Genomic DNA, 24015 nt, shown 5'->3' with positions numbered 1-24015 from the left:
ACAGGGCTTTAGTTCCAGCACCAGTGAGGGCTGGGGGCTCTGGTGGGAGGGGGAGCTGGGGAGCAGAGGCTGCTGCCAGTGCCAGCCAAGGGAACAGAGCAGCTCCAGCCCCTCAGTGCTGGGTACAAACCAGCCGTGACCCAGCTTTAGCCAACTGTGGTTTTATTCCAAAACAGAACAAATCTGCTCTTCCCAAGGTCCCACGTAACCAGAGGTTATACAGTAATAAAATAGTCTTTTCCTATTGCTGCTCTGAGAGCCCAGGATCAGCCCAGAAATTTATTACACAAACATGGTCAGGTAAAATATTGTTTAAAACTCAAAATTCTGCCATTGGCCTCTCCCCCTGCTCCACCATTCCCAGCCCTCCACCTCTGATCCCTGGCAGACAAACTTACTTCTGGCTCTGGGCAGCAGCAGCAGCAGCTGAGCTCTGGGGCCTTCAGGGATGGCTGGAAAAAGGGGTTTTTTTTTCCACAGTAAGAGCTGGACTGCTGCAAGGACGGGAGAGCTGAGACATGAAGGCAGAGAGCTGCTGGTGTACATGGGGAGTGGGCTGGGTGATGTGATGGCCAGCAGGGCCACACCAGCCCAGTTGCTACCAGAGTCAGCCCCAGAGCTTTGAAGCCCACAGAAAACAGGACAAAGAGAGACTTGTTTTCTTAGCCAGGAACACAGTGACACATCTGAACTGGGTCTGTCCTCAGCCCTTGGTAAACTACCTCCATTCCACCCTCAGCTGCTGAAGCCAGTGCAGAACATCTCTGTCTGAAACATGGAATGGTTTGTTGTGGCCCCAGGAGGTGGCAGGGGTGAATTCCCAGTGGGATGAAGTCTGAGCAGGATAGAGTCAGTCTGGGTGGGAAACTGCAGAGCCAGGCAGAGTTGGGGCAAAGGGAAAGGAGAAGCTTCCTCCACCTCACCTCTCCTGCTCCAGGGCTGGCTGAGGGCATTAGTGAGGGATGGAGCCCAACCAGCACCAGCAGCCCCCTCCAGCAGTGTCCTGGGAAGGACATTCCCTGCCCAGTGCCTGCTGTGTGGCTGGAGCTGGGACAGGGTCCCCAGCTCATGTCTCAGCCAGGATGTACCGCAGGATCCCGTTCACCACGTCCAGGCTCTCATCGCTCTCCAGCACAATGTCATAGGAATCCAGGTACTTCCTCCTCCTCTCTTCCACCTGTAGGACCATGAACAACCAACAGCTGAGGGTCAGGATCACCAAAAAGGGCGTCAAAAACTACCCTGACCATTTCCCAGACACAGCAGGAGCTCAGCAGACACCCCCAGGTCCCTCTGCACACCCACTGGAGCTCGTACAAATCTCTCACATACCCAAATCACTGGGGCAGCTTCCTGCCCTCCCTGCTGGCACCTGGAGAAGGCTGCTAGGGAAGCACTAAAGTGCTCCTCTCACCCACCTTGTCATTGAGAAAGCCAATCTTGAGGATGTTCTCCACGCTGGGAACACCGTCTGCCATGGTCAGGTCACCCATGGAGTCCCCCAGAAGGATGATGCTCGTCCTCGTGCTCAGCTGCTGGAAGTACCCTGTGCCCTGCAGCACGGTGTTGTTCTTGTTGTAGGTGTGGATGAGGGGTCCCTTGAAGTGTGTGAGGACTCCCTGAGCACAGGGGACAGACAGGCAGACAGCTCTGAGCCTGGTGGTGTCACTGTTAATCATGTCCCAGTCCTCAGCTCCAGCCCCACACTGTCACTGTCATATTTTCTGAAAAATCCCTTTGCCAGGATTCTTCTCATTATCTCATTTGCTTCTCCTGTGTTTTGCTGCTTTGGAATGTGGTTGGAGATTGTTTATCCAACATCTGAATTATTTTGACTTAATGACCAATCACAGTCAGGCTGTGTTGGACTCTGAAGGGAGAGTCATGAGTTTTTAACTAATATCTTGTTAAGCCTTCTGTCTGTATCCCTCCTCTATTCTTTAGTATAGTTTAATAAAGTATAATATAATAATATATTATAATTATTATAATATTATTAATTATTATATTATAATTATATTATAGTATAGGTATTATATTATATGGTATAGTATGGTATAATATGGTATAATATAATATAATATAATATAATATAATATAATATAATATAATATAATATAATATAATATAATATAATATAATATAATATAATATAATATAAATAAAATAGAATAGAAAAATTAGCCTTCTAAGAACATGGAGTCAGATTCATCATTTCCTCCTCCAACAGGGGACCCAGAAAATACCACACCACACCTCTCTCCTCCCACACTCACCACACAGATGCAAGGCCAGAACTCACATCATCACTGAAGCCCATGTAGTTGGACACCACGTTGACATTGGAGTAGAAGACGTTGGCCTGACGGATGATCTCCTCCAGGATATCACCAACCCCAGCAGAGAAGATGAACAGGGGGACGTTGTTCTTATGCAGCTGATCAAAGAACTCCTTGAAGCCATCCCTAGAGCAGCAGTGTGCAGGGCACAGGGCTGTGTTTCCAGCTCCCAGCGTGGTGCCCTGTGCTGGCAGCAGGCTCAGCCCAGCTCCTGTTCCTGCCTACCACTTCCCAAACAGAAACACACAGGGGAGCTCTGCAAACAGCACGAGCTCTCTGTGGCACCAGCACCCCCGTGGCCTTCCCTGTGCAGAGCCCCAGAGCTCTGGGTGCTGCAGCTGGGTGGGTGCTTGTGGGAGCCTGGAGCACTCCAGCCTTTTGCCTGGCATCTCCTGAGCACATCAGCTGCTCAGCAGGGGCACAGGGCACAGCCTGCCCACCCACACCCCTGTGAGTGGGAGATGTGCAACTGGTCAGACTGGTTGGGAGGATGATCAGAACAACCTGTGTCTCTCCCCAGTCTGCCAGGACACAACCCCATGCAACAGTGGAACTTGGGCTCATGAAAAGCCATCTCCTCCCTGAGCCTGGCAGGAACCTGGCAGAGCCCAGCTCCCCGAGCCAGCCTTAGGGCCACAGCTGCCAGATCAGCTTTAGCAGTGAGTTCTAGCACAACATTTTTGAGTTGTGGGTGAAATCTGCTGCTGAGCCAAGGGCCTGCATAAGGCTTGGCAGATCCAGTGCAAAGAACACAGCTCTGCTGGTAGCAGGGAGCTGCAGGCTGGCCCTGCACCCTGCCCTGCAAATGGGGAGCTGTGCCCAGCACCAGCCCCTCAGCTGCTCCTTGCCAAGGCCCAAGAGAGGGGCAGTGGTTTGAGAGCAGGAAGGGAGCAGCCTGCAGCCAAGGAGTGAGCTCAGGCTGTGCCTCGGGCTCTGACTTTGTCAGAACTCAGCCTCAGGGAGCGAGCAAGGGAGGCTGGCACTGCTCACATGGCTGGAGAGCAGTGAGCCAAGCACTGGCTACATGGGCAGGAGAGAAGGGCTGTGGGCAGCCAAGGCATCCAAGATGCCCACATGCCCCAGCCCAAACCTCAGCATCACATCCCTGTACCCAAACCTCAGCATCACATCCCTGTGCCCAAACCTCAGCATCATACCCCTGTACCCAAACCTCAGCATCACATCCCCAGCCCAAACCTCAGCATCACATCCCCCAGCCCAAACCTCAGCATCACATCCCTGTGCCCAAACCTCAGCATCACATCCCTGTGCCCAAACCTCAGCATCACATCCCTGTACCCAAACCTCAGCATCACATCCCTGTGCCCAAACCTCAGCATCACATCCCCAGCCTGTACCTGAGCATTGCTTCTGACTCCCTGACAATCTGGGCTATGTCACTTTTGTGGATCTTCTGCTGCACCAGCAGCTCATGGGCCTTGGTCCACCTGTATGTGATGTGGGAAAGGCAGCAGTGACAGAGCTGCCAGGCAGAGGCAGTCACAAACAACAATTAAACCTTGTGGGATCAATGCCAAGGCCAAGGATGATTCAAGCCCCATGCCCTGTAGTCCTCTGGGACAAGAGGTTGTCAGGACAAGGTCAAGATCACCACAAACAGCACTCACCACTCCACCATGAGGGGACGTTTCTCTTCCAGGGTCCGGTTGGGATCGATTTCAATGGGGTAGTAATAGTGGAGCAGATCCTTCAGCTGGAGTGTCACACAGAGGGAAAAGGAACAAAGTCAACATCAGATCTAAAGAGACTGAACAAACTAGCATTTCTGAAGTTCTCCAAAGCATTGCTCTTCCTAAACATAACCAAAACCTTGTCACTGAGCAGCTTCCCTCTGAGCATACCTGGAACTCTCAGCAGCCTGGCTGGCCCTCAGCTCACTCCAAATGCTGCAGGTACAAACAACCCTCCCCTTCTTCCTCTTATCAAACACTCACAGCTGCACATGCAAATTCGAGTTTCCTTTTTAACTTCTCTGTCACAGTTGGCTGAAATGCAGCCTGGTCACTTTCTCACTCCATCCTGGCAGCCACCAGAGCTGGGAGAGCTGGCAGAGCAGCCAGTGTGACCTCCCAATGACAGGTGACAGGTACAACAGCCACCAAGCCTTACACACAGCACCCACCTTCTTCTTGCCATCCTCGCTGATAACACGGCTGGTATCAAGGATATCTGCAAAGAAAACAAAATGATGCAGCACAGAATCATAAACAGAATTTCTCCAGCACCTCCCCAGCGTCTCAGTGCTGACTCTTCCCCACACAAGCTGTGGTGACACCGTGACCTGAGCACAGGCTCGCTGTGGGGTGCCAAGGCACTCTGAGCCCCTGGGCTGGCCAGGCAGCAGCCTCGGTGCCCGTGGGCAGTGGGATGAAGGCAGCCAGCCCAGGAGCTGGCTCCTGGCTCCTGCAGTGGGCAGCTGGCACCAGGCAGTGAGGCCCAGACCCGCGTGGGGGAGGACAGGATGGAGTGGCCAGGCTTGGCACAGGAGGGCACAGGGGATGACAGGAACCACATCAAATACAAACACAGAAACCAAACAGAAACAGCGACAGTGAAAACAACGGCTTCCACTCACTGTGAGACGTGGGGCAGCGCCTGCCATTGCAACCAAACCTGCTCAGCGTCATGTCAAAGTCAGAAATGACCTGGAAGAGGGGAGAAAACCAAATCCCTGCGTGCCCCAGAGCGTTCTGCACTGGCCAGAGCGAGCCCAAGGCGCTGGCACCTGCGAGAACGTGCACCCAGCACCACCAATCTCCCGTGGCCACAGATGATGTCCTCACCCTCCCACCCCGGAGCTCTTATCGGCACCGAAGAGCACCTTCACCCCGCCTGGGCGGAGCAGGGCTCTGGGGACTGGCGCACAGCTCACGTTCCACCACCGGGAGCCAAAAGCTCCGTCCGGAGGGAGGCACCAGCCCCGACCTCCCTCCCTCCCCTCCGGGGCTTCTCCTTCTCCGGCCGCAGGCGCTTCCCCGCGGGGCTGGGAGAAGCCGGGCCGGGCCGGGGGACGAGGAAGGGGCGGCTGAGCAAAGGACAGCGCACGGGCCGGGACCTGCAGCTTGGCCACTCCTTGCTCCCGGAGAGCCTGGATGATGTCCCGCACTCGCTCGGGCTGCCGGATCCGGACCGTGGCTTTGGCCAGCTCGGGCACCTGCAGGCAGAGACCCCGCTCGGTGCCGCCCCGGGCTCCCCCCGGCTCCGGGGGGACCGAGACCCTCCGGGCCCGTCTGTCCCGGCTCGCAGCCCCGCTCTCACCATCTCCGCTCCGGTCGCTCCGGTCGCTCCGGGCCGCGCAGCCGCGGGGCGGGACCGGAACGGGGCCCGGGGGCGCCGGGCGGGGCTCCGGGAGCGTTCCGTGGTTGCTGCGGCCGGGGAATCGGAGAATCCGCCCCTGCTCCGCCCCGCTGCGGCTCCCAGCGGCGGTTGCGTTTCCCCCGCGACGAGTCGGGAAGGCGACATATGTTAAAATAAAAATAGTTTTTAAATTTAAAAAAAAAAAAAAAAAGAAAAGTCACCGGCCGGGCCGGTCGTACCCGCACCGCTCCTCACGCTGGAACACCGAGAGCGCTGAGCCACAGAACGCTGGGGGGGAAAAGCCCTCAAAGAACCATCCCCCAGCATTGCCAAGGCCACCAGTAACCGATGTCCTAAAGTGCCACATCCACAAGACTTTTAAACCCCTCCAGGGATGAGGATTCACCACTACTGCCCTCGGCAGCTTGTGACAGGGCTAAACAGGCCATTCGGAAAAAAAATTCCCAATATTTCCAATACACAACCTAAACCTCCCCTGTCACAGTGTCAGTGACAAAGCAGCAGGGACAGTGTGTGTGACAGCCCTGACATGAGCTGGACTGTACCTCAGTTTCCTCCTGGGCGAGGTGGCAGAAGACCCTTCAGCAGTGGTTGCTGCCCACATCTGGGGGCAGTGAAATATTCCTGAAGGGCTGCCAGGGGATCGAGCACATGGCTGGTTCTGCTCCATCAAGACAGTGCAGGTCCAGGAGCCAGCATAACCCGGGCTGTAGGGAAGCAAGGGCTGGGGGCAACCACAGAATGCTGGGCCTGGGTCACCCCTGCATCTGTGATGTCATTATGGGGCACAGTCCAGAACCAGCAAGGGGGTTCAGTACTGGATGTTTGGGGACAACACCAGAGTGCTCCACACACCTCAGCAAGGTCCACTGCCTCTGGCTCCAACGTGCGGGATAGCTTGGCACCTACCAAATATTCACCCTCCACCATGGAGAGGAAGATGAGCGACAGGAGTTGCAGCATCTCCAATGAACTCCGCCTGGAAGGGAGATTCTGTGATGTGATCATCAGTGTAGATGGGGTGGAATTCAAGGCTCACAAGCTCATCCTCTCTTGCTGCAGTATCTACTTCAGGTCAGTCCTTGAGACACAAGGCAATGGGGACAAACAGTATGCCCCAGTTGAGGTCACCCCACCTCAGCACTTCTCCAGGACTCCCACCTGCCCTGAACCTCTCACCAAAGGATTTCCCATAGTCCTCACACCTCCCTGAACACCAGGATTAATTCATGTACCAGTGGCTTTGGCAGTGGTGTTGGAGGAGCCCCAGACACAGTGCAGGCCTGGAGCCTGGCCAGCCTTGCCCAGCTGCCACAGGGCAGCTTTGCCTTCCCCACACCCTGTGACTCTCTGGGGTTCAAGACCAAGTGTTGGTGCTGCCCCTGGGTTGGGGAAACCCCACCCCAGTATCAGTCAGGGCTGGGGGATGAATGGATTGAGAGCAGCCCTGGGGAGAAGGACTTGGGGTGCTGGTGGGTGAGAGGCTGAACACGCCCTGGCTGTGTGCACTGGCTCCCAGAAACCCCCCGTTGTCCTGGGCTCATCTCCACAGCGTGGGCAGCAGGCAGTGGGAGGATTCTGCCCCTCTGCTCCTCTCAGGTGAAACCCCCTGCCCTGCTGCCTCCAGAAGCTGTATCTCCTTTTTCAAACAACCAGCAAGTAAAACATTAATCAATAAACCATGGGGCCTCCCAGAATGGCTCCTGCCAGTGCCAAAACTGGTGCCCTGGGGGCAGGGGAGCACAGGGGATTCTGGGGCAGGGTTTAACACAGCAACACCATGTTTTCAGGACTCTGTTTACCAACTGGGACAGCGCAGGCAAGATGGTCTATCAAATCCCTGGCATTTCAGCTGAAATGATGGGTCTCATCATCAATTACGCCTACACCGGGACAGTACCGATCACAGAGGACAACGTTGAGAGTTTGCTGGCTGCAGCAGATCAGTTCAATGTCATGGGCATTGTCAGCCTGTGCTGTGAGTTCCTCAGTTCCAGGCTGTGCTTTGAGAATTGCATTGGCATTTGCAGACTCACTGACTACTACCACTGCCCCGACCTGCGCGCAGCTGCCTGCGTGTACATCCTGCATCACTTCGAGGAGGTGTCCCAGGTGTCCGAGGAGTTCCTAGACCTCTCTGCCGAGGAGCTGGCACACATCATTGAGAAGGATGAGCTGAACGTGCGGCGAGAAGAAGCCGTGTTTGAGGCTGTGCTGAGGTGGATTGCTCATGACCCGCAGAACAGGAGGCAGCACATCGCCTGCTTGCTCAGCAAGGTGGGTGCAGCGCAGCTTTGGAGCTGTCCCCAAAGGCTACTGAGGGGGAAACCATCAGTATCTACTGGAATATTACCAATATAGCCGGTGCCTGAGCTTGTCTGGCCCTTGCTGCTGAACCAAATAGCAGCACTGAGGTGTTTCACCCCAGAGACACTTTTGGCTGGCTGGGTGCTGCAGCTGGGCACTTGGAAGCAGGTCCAGGCATGCAGGAGCTCTGGTGGTGGTGGGATGGAGCTTCCCCCCATAACAGGGTCTGCTCCTCGGGTTTACCTCTGTCGGAGAAGCTTTAAGGCAATGGTGAAGGAAAGGAGTCAGTTCTGATGGAGGGTTTCCATCCAGAGCTTTATCCCTGGCCCACAGGCCTCTGAACCCAGCAACAGCTCCAACAGAACTCCCCAGACCATGTGGTTTGCTCGCTCTTTTACTCAGGGGAGAGGGGGAGGGAAGGAATATGGGGACCACCAACCAGGTACGGGAGAGGAGGTCCCAAGGGACAAATGACACCTGGATGGCCCAATGCCCCCAGGGGTAGGGAGCATCTTTTGAATTCTGCCAATCATTTGACGCCCTTCTGGAATGCCAGGATTGACATACAGTGCTCTGCAGGGGTCAGCGTGTGGAAAGGAGAGGTGATTGACATACCTGGGGAAGGAATCTTCAGGGAGAAACCCGGGGTATCTGAGGCAAACCATGACACACCACAACAAGTATCAGTACTCCAACCTCCTCCTTGCCCGTTTCAGGTTCGACTGGCACTCCTACAATCCGACTACTTCATGAACAACGTCAAAGCTCACGAGTACGTGAAAGACAACGCCAACTGCAAAGATCTCATCATCAGTGCCCTGTCCGAAATCTACGACCTGAACTCCTACGGCCAGAGTTCCTCAGTGAACACCAACCCCCTCACCCGGCCGCGCCTGCCCTACGCCATCCTCTTTGCCATCGGGGGCTGGAGCGGGGGCGGCGCCACCAGCGCCATCGAGACCTACGACGGCCGCACTGACAAGTGGCTGAACATCCCCTGGGAGCAGGAGAGCCCTGTTGCCTATCATGGCTCAGCTTATTTGAAAGGCCACGTTTATGTTATCGGTGGATTCGATGGCACAGATTATTTCAACATCGTCAAACGGTTCGATCCGCTCCAGAAGACATGGCAGCAGGTAGCGCCCATGCACTCACGGCGCTGCTACGTCAGCGTCACCGTTGTGGACAACTTCATCTATGCCATGGGAGGGTTTGATGGCTACATGAGGCTCAACACAGCGGAGCGGTATGACCCAGACACCAACCAGTGGACCCTGATCACGCCCATGCACGAGCAGAGGAGCGACGCCAGTGCAACCACGCTGAATGGAAAGGTAAGCTAACCCCAGCTAAGAGAAGTTGGGGTTGCAGCATGAGGAAAGTTCACATAAACCTTCACTAAATTCGTAACACCTAAATTCATAACAATTCACGAAATCCTGGAGCTGCAGATATAAAGCAGCCTGCCTGGTGTGGCAGAGATGTGACCAGGAGTACAAAAACTTCCAGAGCTGCTGCCAACCTGGTGCCCAACAGTCCTTTTCCTGGCCATAGGTGCAATACCAGGCCTGCTTCATGCAGCTTGGAAAATCAAGAGTAGAAATCTTGCTGGCATCAACTCTTTGCACTGCTTCTACTTTGAACCCAGGATGACAAGATCATTCCACTCCAAAACAATACACCCCAAAATTCCTGCAACACCATTCATTTTCTCTTCAACATCACCAAGGGTCTAACCACCCCATTCACACTTTCCCACCTCTCCTGTCCCCAGGTGTACATCTGTGGTGGGTTTGATGGTGATCAGTGCCTCAGCTCAGCTGAAGTGTTCAACCCCACCACAAACCAGTGGTCCCTGATCGCCCCAATGAGCAGCAGGAGAAGTGGAGTTGGGGTGATGGCGTATGGGAACCAGGTGTACGCGGTAAGGGCCAACACCACCCAGCACTGCAGTCCTTTGGGTGGCTGCAGCTCCCAGACCTCCAGGGTGACCATGTGTTTTTGTGAGGTTTAGGGAAGTCAGAGCCAGAATGGTTGATGCATTTCCTGAGAATGTTATCACCCATCACACACTTTTGAGTATAAAAAGGGTGTTTGGCAATGTTTAAGCAGCTGCAGCAAAGAACATAATTTCTGCCGCTGCCAACAGCATCAGCAGCACAGAGCAGGGACTTGGGCCTGCTCATCCATTGTTTATCCTCCCCATGGACTGCATCCAACCTCTGGAGCAATGTCAAAATTGACAGTTGCATAAAGTGCTTTGGAAAGCTCCTCGGAGAGCGGGGAGCAATAAGCAAGAGCCATGTTCGGAGAGCTGGTGCTCTCCGCCATGCTCGGACTGCAGCCAGGGAGGCAGCAGCAGTTCCCATCTCACTGTGCCTGCCAGGACCTGCCTGAGCAAAGGCCCCTCTCAAGCTCTGTCCCTTTGGCATTCACAGGTCGGAGGCTTTGATGGGAACAGCCGGCTGCAGAGCGTGGAAGCGTACAACCCTATCGCCAACGCCTGGCACGCCGTGCCCTCCATGCTAAACCCACGCAGCAACTTTGGCATTGAGGTGATGGACGGCCTCTTGTTCGTGGTTGGGGGCTTCAATGGGTTCAGCACCACCGTTGCCACCGAGTGCTACGAGGAGGACACCAACGAGTGGTATGATGCTCACAGCATGAGCATCACCCGCAGCGCCGTCAGCTGCTGCGTGGTGCCAGGACTCTCCAATGTCATGGAATACATCGCCAGGCAACACTACTACCAGCACAGCTCCTCCATGGACATCTTGTTCACCAGCTCAACTCGGAGCTCGCCGTTGTAAATAGTTCCCCTTAGCTAGGAGTGTTGTGATCAGCCATCACTGGATGCTTGTGTAAATAGTTCTGCGTATCTAATAAAGTCTTCTGAGCATCCCATCACTGGATGCCTGTGTAAATAGTTCTCTTTAGGTAATAAAGTCCCCATGGCAGCAAGGGAGAATGTACTCTTGTTCTAAAATAGAAACAATTTTAACAGGCCAAAAGGATCATTAGGAGCTCAAATTTTCATCACCAGCACCACCCAATGCATCAGCCACACCCTATACATCAACTTAAAAAAATCAAAAGCACAACAGAATGCTAGAGAAATAAAAGGTTTATTTTCATTAATTCACCTCTTACAATAAACTTTAGTACAGTGTATTTAAGGTCAAGAACAGGACAGCAGGATCTGTTTCAAAGGGCCTATGATGCACACAACTTTACCTCACAGGTAAGGACAGGAGTGCTGCTTCCCAGGAAACTGCTGTCCCTCTGTTAATATATGCTAGGAGAGCAGAGCTGCTGCAACCCACAGTGACATGGACCCACGAGGAGAATCTGACTATTAATGGTCATCAAGCAGCTCGTTAGTTCCACACTCTACATTCATATTAGTAACAGGGTTAGATCCTCAAGAGCACCTGTTTTATCAGATTCCACCCAGGACTGTCAAACGGGAGATGGCTTGTACCCCAGCCTAAGGTGGACAGAGCTGAAAATAAATCCAAGCCACAGACCACTTTCTTTACACTTGCTTTTCAAAGCCCAGTGGATGTTACAACATCCTGTTACAAGGCTGTAGTAAGAATAACATAAAAAGTTCTAATTCCTTGGGACTGGGTTTGTTTTCAGCCACCAGAGTATTCCACAACACACAAGATGAGCCAAGAGTTTTATTTTAATATTTAATGTAATGGAGAAAAATGTCATTGCAGTAGTCAAGCAGAATGCTGGGTACAGTTGTTCACAGCAAATGAACATTGAGCTGTTTGCTTCATCTCTGAAATGGACTCCCACTGTGTGCAAGGGAGTCATTAAAAACACAACCCCTGGCTACTAATGGAGTATCCAGGTAGTTATAAAATATTATGTACACATATGGCCCTTGGGAGTTACTAAAGTGATCACTACCATCTGGCAGGGGCCACTGGTACTTTGAGCAGAAAGCCAGGACATGTCACGTGTCTGGTGGCAGGTATCACAACAGGACAGGTGTAGAGGTGTGATTGTCCTAAGGAGAAGGAGAACTCCCCCAATGTCCTTTTCCCTCAGTGAGGCAGCAGTCAGCCTTCTCACCCTTACTGAACACACACTGGGATCCTGCTGACAGCTGACCAGCCTCCAGAAACACACGTGAGGAATTCCCAGGCTTGTGTTTATGGGATCATTTGATAAACACCCAGCAAGCTATGGTGGTCAAGGGCACAAGGAAATCGTTATGGATTCACAGGCTTGTGGGCTAAACTGCAGCCAGAGCCATGAATGCAATTCTCCCAACACCTCATGGGATGTAATGGATTATCTGACCTATCAGTCACAAACCACATCAGTGCCACTGATCCCCTGGGATTCAAGGCTAAAAAACCCAACTGCTTAAAACTATCCCAGACCTGGCAGAGCAAACATTGAGAGCAGCCTGTGCTGCTGCCAGCCCCCACCCCAAGCACATGGAGGGACAGCAAGGCACACATAGCATGCAGCTGGCACACACGGGTTACCTGTCCAGGGATGGGGCTGGGCTCACACTGGCTCTCAGGGGAGTGCTTTGAGTAAATGCCACAGCTTGTCCATCAGCCCAAAGTCCTCCTGGGAAGTGCAATATCAATTTTGCTTAGAAAAAGCAAGACTGCAAGGTTTGTTTTTGCCTCTTTGTTGCACAGTGCCATGCACTAAATATTCAGCCCCTATTCCAACTGAAAGAACCATCTTGGTGTTTCTCCCTAGAGATTGTCTGTATTTGATGATAGACTACAAGAGAGCTTGGAAAGAGCTGTGGTGGTGACCTACCACTCTCCAACTGCCTGTTAAATCCCTCCAGCTGGTTCAGCAGGGTGGAGAACATAAACTCCTCTCCATTGCTTTGGTTCAAAGTCTGGGAAAGCATCTTAAAATCAGCTCCCACAAATTGCTGTTACATCAACGGATTCAGCACCAGAGGCATTTGCACTTTATCACAAACTGCTGCAGAAGCAGCAATTCTGCCCCTACTCCAGCTAGACCTGCAAGACTCCATGGATCAACCCCCATCTTACAAGCCTGCAGCAGCTGCTTGGGAACAGTCACCTGCAAACATCACCTTAAACTCACCTATTTCCTCTTGCATGAAGCCAGTAGCACAGACTTCACCTGCCCCAACAACCAAACAGGCAAAGAAAATAAAGCATGGTTACCACAGAGGAGTAAACCAAGACAAACTGTTCAGAATTTCAAGTTTGGTAGTTTTTGTTAACTAAGGCTGGAGACTTTCTCACAAAAAGACAAGTTGTTGATATCCAAGTGGCCCACGAACCACAAAGTGGAGCATTAAGGGACGTACACATCAGAGAAACCTTTACACACTGAGTGGTGGAAAGACTTACCCCAAGTTTCAGATATGATCTGGGCTGCCTGTTGAACTGGAAAAGGAGAATGAGCAGCTCAGGAAGCAAAACAATTAAGACCAAAACAAACCCCAAATTGGTTAAAAGTTCTTTGCAAAGAACTCACCCACAGCAAAACCACCAGCAAATCATCAACGAACCAAGAACAGTAACAGATTTTCCAGAAAGGTTTGTCTACACAAATTTTGTAATACCCAGGTTACTCCTCCCATTCCCTTCCCTAAGATCCTGAGTTAAGACTGCATGGAAAAACCTGGAACATTCAAAGAAGGGAAGGATGGGGAGAAAAGGAGGTAGGAAGTATACACTGAAACTGTTGGAAAATGAAAGGGTCCTGGAGCTTTTTGGACTGGGGAGAAGGAGTGTTCAGTGGGACAGAGAGACAGGGATACTCCAAAGGGACAATCCCACATTCTGTTCCCTGGGAGTGCAGGAGGAAGCAATCCAGAGCCAACCAGGGCACTTGCAAGTACAGCCACCTCAAAATGCCAAAAGGTGTTTAAATGAGCTTAAATGTCACCCCACAGCAAGTGGGGAAATTCAGATACCTGGGGACTGTGAAAGCCCAGCTCTCCCCCCTGCAGGAGCACACGGGCCAGCTTGGTGCAGAGCTGCAGCACAGCTGCTGGGAGTCCCTTGGGACAGCACAGGAGGGCAAAGGCTTCTTTCTGATTGTCAGAGAGAGGCTGGGAACAGCAGGGGCTCTTTCATCACTTTTCACTAGAATTCAAACGTGCAACATTTGAGAAAAGACCAATGAGTAGCTCAGGTTGCACTATATCCCATGAAATAACCCCACTCTCACTGATCCACTCTGACAGAACTGAACAACCACTGTGGGTGGGTGGCTCATGGCTGGGTGTCACTCCTTTGCTCAGGCTGTTGACCCAAATTCTTAAGTTTGAGTCAGAGACAGACTCAAACCTGCAAATACACCTGAAAAAAAAATCCACTGCCTCAAGCTCTCTTTTAGCAAGTGTCTTGTGTCCAACCAATCATCCATTTATAAACAAACTCTGCAGCCTCTCTACAACACACAAATACAAAATATTTAATACACATAGAAACATCCTGAAGTAATTTCATAAAGAAAGATTGTGCTTTTGTTTCATACAGAGCTATTGCACTTGCCTCCAGCTTGGGAAAGCCAAGTACACCAACACCAATCCTGTGAAGTTTAGTCACTGAGGAGAGAATCAAAGGAATGTCAAGAGATAAGTGCAAATGAAACAGGTGCTTTCAAGCACACACAAATGTAACCACTAAATTATTAAGAGAGATATCTTTGATTTTCCAAGTAGAACTGTTAGAGACTAACTCTACAGAAATCCTTGGAACCAAAGATCTGAGGAAAGAAGTAACAGGCTTAATGCTGCCAGAGACATTTCACAGCCCGATACAGGCTACAGCTTTTCCCTGGGCATCATTAAGGAATACTGTTGGATTCACGGAGTGTCTCAATTTCCACCCACCCTCAACTTCTGAGCTTCTGAATTTTCAGTACACAACAGATGCTGGTTTTATGCATCAAATCAAATCCACACCCTCATGTCTTATAAAGACACATCAAGCCTAACAAATGGGTTTATTTCCTAGGCTCATCAGGAGTGATACTGCAGACACTAGCACTCGATCTGGGAGCGTGGCATCCTCCGTAAGCTCAGGGAGTATCGGTGGATCTCCTGCATCTGCCTTTCCTGCATCTGCCTTATTCTATCTTTTTGCCACATGAGATTTTGTGGCATGGGGTACCTCTGTGTTCCCTGCAGGCACCTGAAGGGGATTCTCACATGGCAGGCAGTGGCTCTGCAGCGGGGCTGTGGCATTGGGGGCAGGAGCATCCAGCGCTTCCGCTCGGCGCAGTAGCGATAGGCCTCCTTCCTGTACTGCTTGTCAATGTCATCGCTGTTCTTCCACCCCCCAATGATAAACACGTCATCTTTGTAGTAACAAATAGCTGCTCCTTCAATGCTCAGGACCTCGGGTGGCAAGGATTCCAGGATTTCATCCGAGGCCCTGCTGGAGATCTTTCCCTTGGCCTCCTCATTGTCTATGGGGTAACTCTTGGGGCAGCACGATGCCGTGTGGTAGAAGTTGGTGCTGGCAACAGACATCTGGAAGGAGCAGTAGTTGTCGATGAGGGGCAGGGACTCCACATCCTGCCACTGCCTGGTTTCAGCATCATATCTGATAATAACAGCCCTGAGCCCGTCCTCGCTGTCACTGTCAACCGGGGTGCGGGCGGCCACGTACACGTACCGGTCCTCCACGGAGACAGCTTTGACATCCCGCAGGATCTTTGGTGCCGACTCCAGGTTCAGCCATTTGTCCTGCTCAGGATTATAAATGGCCACATCTTTAAAGCCTGGACTGAAATTGCCATGTCCACCAATACTGTACAAGTTGCCTTTCACTTCAGTAAGGCCAAAGGAATGCTTCCGGGTGATGAGGTTTGAAACCTGCTCCCAAATATTTCTGTTTGGATTGTACCTTTCCACAGTCTTGGCAAAGCCCGGTTCCATGGAGCCAGCCACATACACGTAGGACTCTGTCACGGCCACAGCATGCCCATCCAGGTGGTTGTGGATGTGAGGCAGGTTGACCCACCTGTCCTCGTCGATGAAGTAGCCCACGCACTCGCTCAGGTAGTCGCCACCCTCGGACACGCCGCCGATGACCATGATGACGTCCATGTTCTGGCCGAAGCGCGGCAGCAGCGCGGCGGGGCAGGCGGAGTGCTGCAGGTTCCCGGACTGCAGGTTCTCAGAGCGCAGGGCGTGGCTCTCCACGGCCTCGGACACCAGCTTCACACAGGCCTCGCTGCTCAACACCAGCCGCTCGGATTTCACGTGGCGAGTCAGGTACGTGGGCTTCATCTGAGACAATCTCAGCAGCTTAAAGAGATCTTCAAAGTACCTCTCTCTTTCCTCAGGGTTTTTCTGAACCCACTTCAAAACAGTCTCAAAGAGGATTTCTTCAGAGTCCACCGTGATCTCCGAGTCTGAGAGCCAGTCCCGGACAAGGTGAAACGGCAAAGTGTAGAACTCCTCATCTTGGATGACTTTGTGGAAGTTTCTCCTGATCATATCCTGCGCTTTGAGGGCCAGCTGATTCAGGGAATACATATGGGCCAAGCTGTGAACCGCCACACAGTTGGAAAGGTTCAGCTTCTTCTTCAGAAACTCTCCACAGAAGTCCTTCAACCGGGTCAGCAGAAACCTGCAGGACAAACAAGGGAGTTACACATCCCTGGAGGTGTTCCAGGCCAGGTTGGATGGGGCTTGGAGCAACCTGGGATAGTGGAACGTGTCCCTGCCCATAGCAGGGGGTGAAACGAGATGAACTTTTAAGGTCTTTTCCAACCCAAACCAGACTGTGATCCTTTGCTGCTGTGACCCGGTCCCTGCCAGGGCCGCTCTTACCTGTCCGCCATCTCCAGCACCTCATGGACGTTGCCGGGGCTCACGCGGATGGTGCCGGTGTACATGAAACCGATAACGGCCTCCACCGTGTCGGGGTCGGGGCCGCCCTCCGAGCTCCACTTCTGCAGCTCCACGCGACCCGAGCGCGACTCCGCGAACCCCCCCGAGAGCAGTGGCGTGAAGTATTCGGTGGCGGCGGCCAGGACGGACCGGTGCGCCCGGTACTCGCGGGCCATGCCCGCGCCGCCGAAAGCCAGCGTGATGTCGCAGTACAGGCCGTGGCGGCGCTGCTCGTTCTGCCGCCAGGCCAGGTCGGAGCAGTGCGCCGGGCAGCCGAACTCCTCTGCCTCAGCCTCCCCGTCCGCCGCGCTGCCACGCGGGGCTCCGCGCTCTGCCTCGGCCGTCGGCGGGCCAGGACCGGGACCAGGACCGGGGCCAGGGCCGGGGCTGGGACCGGGCTGGGGCTGCGGACAGGCCGCGGCCGCCGCCATCTTGTCCGACATGGCGGGCGGGGCGCGGCGCCGCCCCCTGGCGGGGAGAGCGCGCCGCTGCAGAGCAATGGCGGCGGCTCCGTGAGGGCAGCGGCGGCCAGCGCAGCGCCCGGGGCCCGCCGAGACCCCGCGGCCCCTCGGCGCGGCACCCAACGAGAGCCCGCCTCCCCTTCACTCGGGACCCCCGTACATCCCCATCCCTTCAGCCCGGGACCCCGCGTCCCCTCAGCCGGACCCCTCGGGACTTTGCCGTAGTCCCCGTCCTCTCAGGCCGGGACCCCCCCCTGCTCTCCGTCCCCTCAGCCCGGAGACCCCGGCACCCCCTCGGGTCTCCATCCCCTCAGGCCGGGCCACCCCGGGCCCCTCGGGCCTTTCCCGTATCCGCCGTTCCCTAAGGCCGGGACCCCCCCGGCTCTCCATCCCCTCAGCCCGGAGCCCCCGGGACCCCCCCGGCTCTCCATCCCCTCAGCTCGGAGCCCCCCCCGGATCTCCATCCCCTCAGCTCGGAGCCCCCCCCGGATCTCCATCCCCTCAGCCCGGAGCCCCCGGGACCCTCCCGGATCTCCATCCCATCAGCCCGGAGCCCCCGGGACCCCCACGGCTCTCCATCCCCTCAGCTCGGAGCTCCCCCCGGATCTCCGTCCCCTCAGCCCGGAGCCCCCGGGACCCTCCCGGATCTCCGCCGTAGCGGCGCCCCGGTGCCTCAGGTGCCACGGACCAGAGTCCGGCCCTTTCCACTCGCAGCCTCAGGCAATCCTCATCATTTTCTTCTTCCCCGTGCCCTCCCTGCACCTGAGCAATTAGGAATTCTCTCACTCCACGGTACATTGGGTTTTTAATTAAAAAGCAGTAAGGTGTATAGGGGGTTATTTCATGTTTGCTCTACACACAGTGCAGTTCCCTAAATCTTGTGTAATGCTATCATAACTAGCTTGTGTCCTTCTGTTTATCCTCTACTTAAGTTTTATCTTTTTGACCTTTTTTCACCAACAGTGAAGTCTGTATGCAGTTTGATTTTTATTTCTCCTCTTTTAAATCACCCGAAACAGACCCCGAGGAGTAATTGTTTTGAAGGTTATTTTTTTAAATGACAACTTATCCCTAAACAGTGTCTAAGGGGGTGTGTGACAACTCACAGAAGTCACACATGGAAAAAGAATAAATTAGTAATGTGTATTTATTTGCGTTTGGTTACAGTACACAGACAAGGAGGACACTGAAATTATTACTGAGATATTTTTGCAACTGCAGATTACATGAGTGACAGTGCACAGAGCAGCAGTCAGAGAAAAGGAGAGGTTGTTTGCATAAATACAGACACTGGAGTACAGGGATTTCACAGTTTTCACAGCAGTATGTTACAACTTTACACTTTAAATTACTACACCAGCTTGAGTAACATTGGTTATACTTTAGCAGTGGTCCCAGGATTCAGGTACAGTCAGACCAAGGATAAGAACATGGTAAACAAATTGAAAAACAACAGACAACAACAACAAAAAAAATCCAAAGTGATGGCTTATGGGAATGACAGGCACGTTCCCCTCATGGGAAAGGTACTGCTTGTTACTAGAGTTCAGTAAGGCATACCTATGAGCCAAACTCTACCCCCCAAACCCTAAATCACTTCTGGAAACAAAATGAAATGAGAATAGGAAAAAAGAGAAGTGTGAGAGACGGTATTAAATACAGCAGGTAACAGAGGGAATAGCACAAGTTTTGGTTTTATTAGAGTAAGTTTCTATCCTTATAAAACAGTCGCTTTGCACAGTTTGACCAGGCAGCTCGACGTCTCTGTCCCAATAATCATCTTTACACATCACAGTCCCACTGTGGCTGTCCCCTGGCCAGGCTTCTGTCCTGGTGCACTCCAAGGCACCAGCAGCTTCTCACATGGTCATGTGCTCCGGTAGGACGTAGGATATGTCATCCCAGGGGTGACGGTACAGACCCTGCTTCAATCTCTTCTGGTCCAGGTAGTGTCCTGAAAGGAGAGGGTTTATGTTAGAAAATTCCCACCCCTCCTCTTAGTCTTTGCCTTCAGCTGGATTTCTGAATCCCCCTAGGTTTCAGGTTTGTCTGGTGCTCCTGAGGCAGGGCAGCCCCAGGAGGAGGGAAGGGGCAGGGAGGATGTGGTAAACTCACCAATGAATCCCATACTCCTGCCCAGTACAAAGATGCCATTGAGAGCTCCTATATCAATATATTCATCTGCTTCTTCCCTGGAAAACAAAGGAAAACAAATGGCTCCTGGTAATCATCTATTTAAGGAATCAATCTCAGATGGGCTGCCACCTGCTCTAGTGCCAGAAGACAAATTCCCCTGACAGCTTTCTGCCCCCAAAAGCCAGGGCAGGCTGTTTCCTTCCCATGCCATGGAATTCTGCCCCTCAGGAGCTGGCAGTGCAGCTTCATAGGACCATGATGCAAGAACAGCTTTCCCTCACTCACCGTGTGAAAGAGCCACAATTCCTGAGCACGTCAACAAAGGCCACTCCAATAAAGCCATCTACATTCAGGATAAGGTTTGGTTTCTGCAGGAAATAAAACACACCCCAACAAAGATGTCAACAGTGCAAATGGTGCTCACCTGGCACCTTCCACTGGTGATTTGAGGGCTGCCTGGAGCTGGGGACACACCAGCCCAGAAGCCTGAGCAAGAGCTACACTTAATGGAAATACTGGAAAATTAACCCAAAACAAGGGGTCTCTTTGGTCAGCCCTCAGACGTTCCAGCTGCTGCCATGTGCCAGCAGCCTGGGATTTACACCCAGCAGTGCCACTGGGGACAGTGGCCACACAGATGATGGTTTGGCTTGTTCAGCATTTTCCTGGTAGCCAAATGCCTTCAGCCTTCCCAAACTGCAGCTGTACTTGGCTTCAACTCCACCCCAGACACAGTCCCCAGCAACAATTTATGAAGTACTGTGCTGAAAATACAGCTGAGGCCCAGTCCCTTTCCCTCCCAAGAGAACCAGTGCCCAGAGCAGTTCAGAAGCTGGTGCCCTTCACCTTGGAAGTTGTGATTTTTTCTACTTCGAGCGCGTAGTCCAGCAGCGGAGTGGCTGGGAAGTGCTGCTTCACATAGTCCTTGAGAATCTGAACTCTCATGTCAGGGTTGTTTATCTGCAAGTTCAGAGCACATTACAATCAGTGATGTTGCCTCTCACTGATACTCTCTGTAGATTTGGGATAACTTGGTCAATAGCTGCCTCTGAAACTTGCCGATTTTCTTTCCTTTGTTTTTGCTCCCCCCCACCCATCCCTAAAAATCCCTCCAGTTTGTCCTAATGCAGTTTTCTTACAGATTTCACTCTGTGTCCAATGCCCATGATCAGCTTCCCTTCTTTCTTCATCTTATTCACAAATTCCATGGGGATGATCCCACTGTCAAAAGCTTTGCTGAACATTTTGGCTGCAGCATCAAGTGCTCCCCCAAACCGGTCACCCTGGGTGCAGAACAAAGGCAATTACATCAAAGGACTCCACAATTAAGATACAAACCCAAGATTATCTCCCCCATCCACCCTCCTGGTCTCTGGCATTCATGACATTAGAGTTGGGCAGGCACCTGAGAGAAAGCATTTGCTTATCTCACATGAATGCAGATTTGGAGCCAGTGCATCTCTGCTAGAGACACTGTGGGGGAAAAGGCAATCCAGTGTCTGTTTTAGCAACTCTTGTCAGAGTTCAGGCACCAGAGTCAACACTGACAGCAATTTGGCTGCTACAAAGTATTTCTAGACTCAAAAGAGACAAACTAGTCTGACTTACTGGAAAAATGGACCAGATTTGAAACCAAAACCAAACGATTAGAGTTGAAATTCAAAGTTTGAGTGGACAGACACCACCACTCTGTGACTCTGCAGCTAATCCAAAAATTAGTAGTAATAAAACCTGGAAGAGTAATGAGTAACAAAGCTAAACCTCCTGAATATCAGGTACTCACAATAGTAAGAAGGCCTGAAGTGAGGCTTGAAACCAGATCTTTGCCAGCCCTGGCACAGACGATGGTGTTGTGGGCTCCAGACACGGCTGGCCCATGGTCTGCTGTCACCATCAGGCACATCTCAATGAACTGGCAGGCATACCTGGGTAACCTGGGCACAGACACCACATCAGTCAGGGACACAACACAAATGCAAATGTTTGTAAAGTCTCCAGCCTCACCAGAGATGAGGTGACACAAGTAGTCACAGAGTGTGAATCAGGCCTAGAATACAGAAGTTTCCTCAATGCACCACAAGACTCATGGAAAACTTTATCCTGAGATTAAAACACACTGTATGCAACCCAAAATGCTGATATAGCGTCATGGAGGAAATACAGAGATGGCATTCCAGTGAATCTACCTTCACAAAGGAATCCTGGAATTACTTTTTTAGCTTAAAAGTCCATTAATAAACAAGAAAAACTCCAAAGAAAAAACCACCTCACCTCCTCTGAAACCATAGTAGGCCTAGAACTCCTCCAATTCCCATCTCTTCTTTGAAGACCTCAGTGATGGGCATCCCAGCATAGATCAGCTCCTGCCCTCGCTCGTCACAGATGCTGGTCATGAAGGAAGCCGGTTTGCGGATCAGCCCCAGCTCCTGGAATTGCAGGGTAAAGACAGGATGTTAAACACCCCACTCCAGCAGAGAGAGGCAGCACAAGGCAGAGAGGGCAAACAGCAACACCTCAGGGCAGCTTCCACAGCTCAGAATCAGCACAGCTCCTAAGTAACACTACAAAGCACAACGTATAACCCCAGCATGGCATCCGGAATCACAGCCAATGCCCTGGCTGTTCCAAGAAACCCAAAAGCAGTTAAACCAGCACAGCTCACCCTTGCCCAGGAGTAATCCATTGGCACAGTTGGAGGAGGCACTTCCTCAGCTGGTTCAATCACTCTTTTGGCCACAAGATCCTGGTACACAGACCTAGGGAGAGAATCCATTCAGTAATTTTGGTCTTTGGTCCTTCTAAGAGATCTAAGAGAGGTTAAAACCCCTTAGTCCTTAAAACCCCACAATAAGTAGAATCTGCTTTCCTTAAGCAGAAATATATTCCCTATCAGGCCAGAATCAGTGTCCTGACAGCTTTTGTCCCCTGCTGAAGGTGCCCTGTGTGACTTACTGAATGACTTCTCCCAGCTCATCAAAACTCCGGGGAACAAACACTCCAGCTTCCTTTAAGGCTTTGTTCTTTGCTACAGCAGTTTCAGAGGCCTGGTTGGCACAAGCTCCTGCATGGCCAAACTGCACCTACGAACAGGAAAAGAGAGCACTAAGGAATAGAGATTGTAACCTGCAGAGAGTGCAACAGAACAGAGTCCTGACTGGGAACACCAGAGGCTGCACATCTGTCTCCTCTGGGCTACCAAAACTCCTGGCTGCAGTCAGAGCCAACAGGGCAATCACAGGGATGTTCTGATCTGGAATCCCTCCAGGCTCATTCACTTTCTGCCTCCCTAAACTGCCCCACTTCAGAGCTGCTTAACATAGATCTTTGCCATTCAGAAACAGGCAGCTATTGGAATTTGTTGTTTTCCCTGGCATCTTTGGGCTCCCTTCACAAGTAAGCAGAATCCTTGGGAAATTTCCTGTGACAGAACTATAGAAGCACAAGTCATCTTTATCATTTGTATTTATGAACTTTTGCACATTCAAGTTACAACTGCCAGTTCTGCAAGGTTTAGGTACAATGACTGAAGTTGTGTTTTATTTCCTGTTGTGGATATATTCCTATTTTATGCATTTGCCCCCATTTTTACACATACCTCTGAGGAGAACATGGTGGCACAGGTACCAATGCACCAGCACACCACTGGCTTGGTGATCCGGCCCTCTTTAACACCCCTGCAGATCTTGTACTCTTCTGTGCCTCCAATCTGCAGGGAGAGAGATGGTTCCAAGCTGCACTTTTGATAAAACCAGCTCCAAAACATACAAAGAAGCATTGCTGCAAGTTTTTCTCCTTTTTCACAGAATAATGGCTGAAGTGTCAGAACAAAACCTCCTGATTTTTCTTTTTCTTTTATTTATTTTAAATGGGAAGACTATGCTTGCCTGTAGAATACATTCAATTTCTTTTGATGAAAGCAGCAAGAAATAAAATTTGCAATATTCAAGAACAGTAGAAGCTGCTATTTAGCATCCTTGCAACCAGGTCAGATGCTCCCAAAACAAAAACCACACACAGGTATTTCTCAGAGAGTTAAGTGGTCTCACTCACCTCCCCCAGTACTACAATCATCTTCACTCCTGGAGTATCCTGATAACGCAAGACATGATCCATAAAAGTCGAACCAGGATATCTGGGTGCAATCAGGAGAAATGACAGGATATTAAATAGATTTCTTTCTGAAAAAAAACCCCAAAAACTAACACCCAACCTGCTCTTCTGTTGCAGCCTGAATTGCGAACAGCAACACCGTTCCTTCTCCAAATTACCAACAATTCCTCTGTTGACCAACTTGAAAACCAGTGCCTGCTGAAGGTGCCAACTCATACCTGTCTCCTCCAATGGCCACCCCCTCGTAGACCCCGTCAGTGGTGCGGGAGATGATGTTGTTGAGCTCGTTGGACATCCCTCCAGAGCGGGACACGTAGGCCACGCTGCCAGGGCGGTACAGCTTCGATGCCAAGATGTTATCCAGCATGCCTCCTGTGTTGCCTATTTTAAAGCAACCTGGCTTGATCCCACCAACCTATAAGAGAAAGGTGTAAAGCCCTTTAAAATGGTG

General features: G+C 51.9%; 4 protein-coding genes across 5 annotated transcripts in view; 1 reads left to right on the top strand and 3 right to left on the bottom strand.

Annotated features, from left to right (window-relative positions):
- Positions 1–145: 145 nt before the first annotated feature.
- NT5C3B (5'-nucleotidase, cytosolic IIIB) lies at positions 146–5736 on the bottom strand. Of its 2 annotated transcripts, XM_059869155.1 has the most exons (9): positions 5619–5736; positions 5416–5514; positions 4936–5005; positions 4483–4529; positions 3968–4053; positions 3698–3787; positions 2303–2465; positions 1419–1619; positions 146–1177 (listed from the first exon to the last, which is right to left on the bottom strand). In XM_059869155.1, exons 1-9 carry the CDS (start codon positions 5619–5621, stop codon positions 1067–1069), a joined length of 870 nt encoding a protein of 289 aa, XP_059725138.1. In that variant the 5' UTR covers positions 5622–5736; the 3' UTR covers positions 146–1066. The 2 variants fall into 2 exon arrangements, with proteins under 2 accessions (XP_059725138.1, XP_059725139.1); XM_059869156.1 differs by lacking the exons at positions 5416–5514; positions 5619–5736 and adding an exon at positions 5144–5364.
- A 1784-nt stretch (positions 5737–7520) lies between these two features.
- KLHL10 (kelch like family member 10) lies at positions 7521–10846 on the top strand. The gene is made up of 4 exons (XM_059869409.1): positions 7521–7955; positions 8702–9319; positions 9760–9909; positions 10424–10846. The coding sequence occupies exons 1-4, from the start codon at positions 7536–7538 to the stop codon at positions 10793–10795; spliced, it is 1560 nt and encodes a 519-aa protein (XP_059725392.1). The 5' UTR covers positions 7521–7535; the 3' UTR covers positions 10796–10846.
- A 245-nt stretch (positions 10847–11091) lies between these two features.
- On the bottom strand, positions 11092–17320 carry KLHL11 (kelch like family member 11). The gene is made up of 2 exons (XM_059869576.1): positions 16798–17320; positions 11092–16594 (listed from the first exon to the last, which is right to left on the bottom strand). Exons 1-2 carry the CDS (start codon positions 17298–17300, stop codon positions 14998–15000), a joined length of 2100 nt encoding a protein of 699 aa, XP_059725559.1. The 5' UTR covers positions 17301–17320; the 3' UTR covers positions 11092–14997.
- A 1127-nt stretch (positions 17321–18447) lies between these two features.
- ACLY (ATP citrate lyase) overlaps positions 18448–24015 on the bottom strand; it is a 28564-nt gene continuing 22996 nt past the window's right edge. The window contains exons 17-28 of the mRNA XM_059869575.1: positions 23783–23979; positions 23505–23586; positions 23050–23160; positions 22407–22534; positions 22117–22210; positions 21726–21880; positions 21238–21388; positions 20594–20737; positions 20301–20414; positions 19740–19822; positions 19434–19510; positions 18448–19272 (exon numbers count right to left, since the gene is read on the bottom strand). Coding sequence (XP_059725558.1) covers positions 19178–19272; positions 19434–19510; positions 19740–19822; positions 20301–20414; positions 20594–20737; positions 21238–21388; positions 21726–21880; positions 22117–22210; positions 22407–22534; positions 23050–23160; positions 23505–23586; positions 23783–23979 — 1431 coding nt within the window. The 3' untranslated portion in view covers positions 18448–19177. The remainder of the gene's footprint in view (positions 19273–19433; positions 19511–19739; positions 19823–20300; positions 20415–20593; positions 20738–21237; positions 21389–21725; positions 21881–22116; positions 22211–22406; positions 22535–23049; positions 23161–23504; positions 23587–23782; positions 23980–24015) is intronic.

Source organism: Haemorhous mexicanus, chromosome 28 (genome assembly GCF_027477595.1).
Source record: "Haemorhous mexicanus isolate bHaeMex1 chromosome 28, bHaeMex1.pri, whole genome shotgun sequence".
Lineage (NCBI taxonomy): Eukaryota > Metazoa > Chordata > Aves > Passeriformes > Fringillidae > Haemorhous > Haemorhous mexicanus.
The sequence above is the reverse complement of the archived record's forward strand: the minus strand, read 5'-3'. Positions and strand labels throughout refer to the sequence as shown.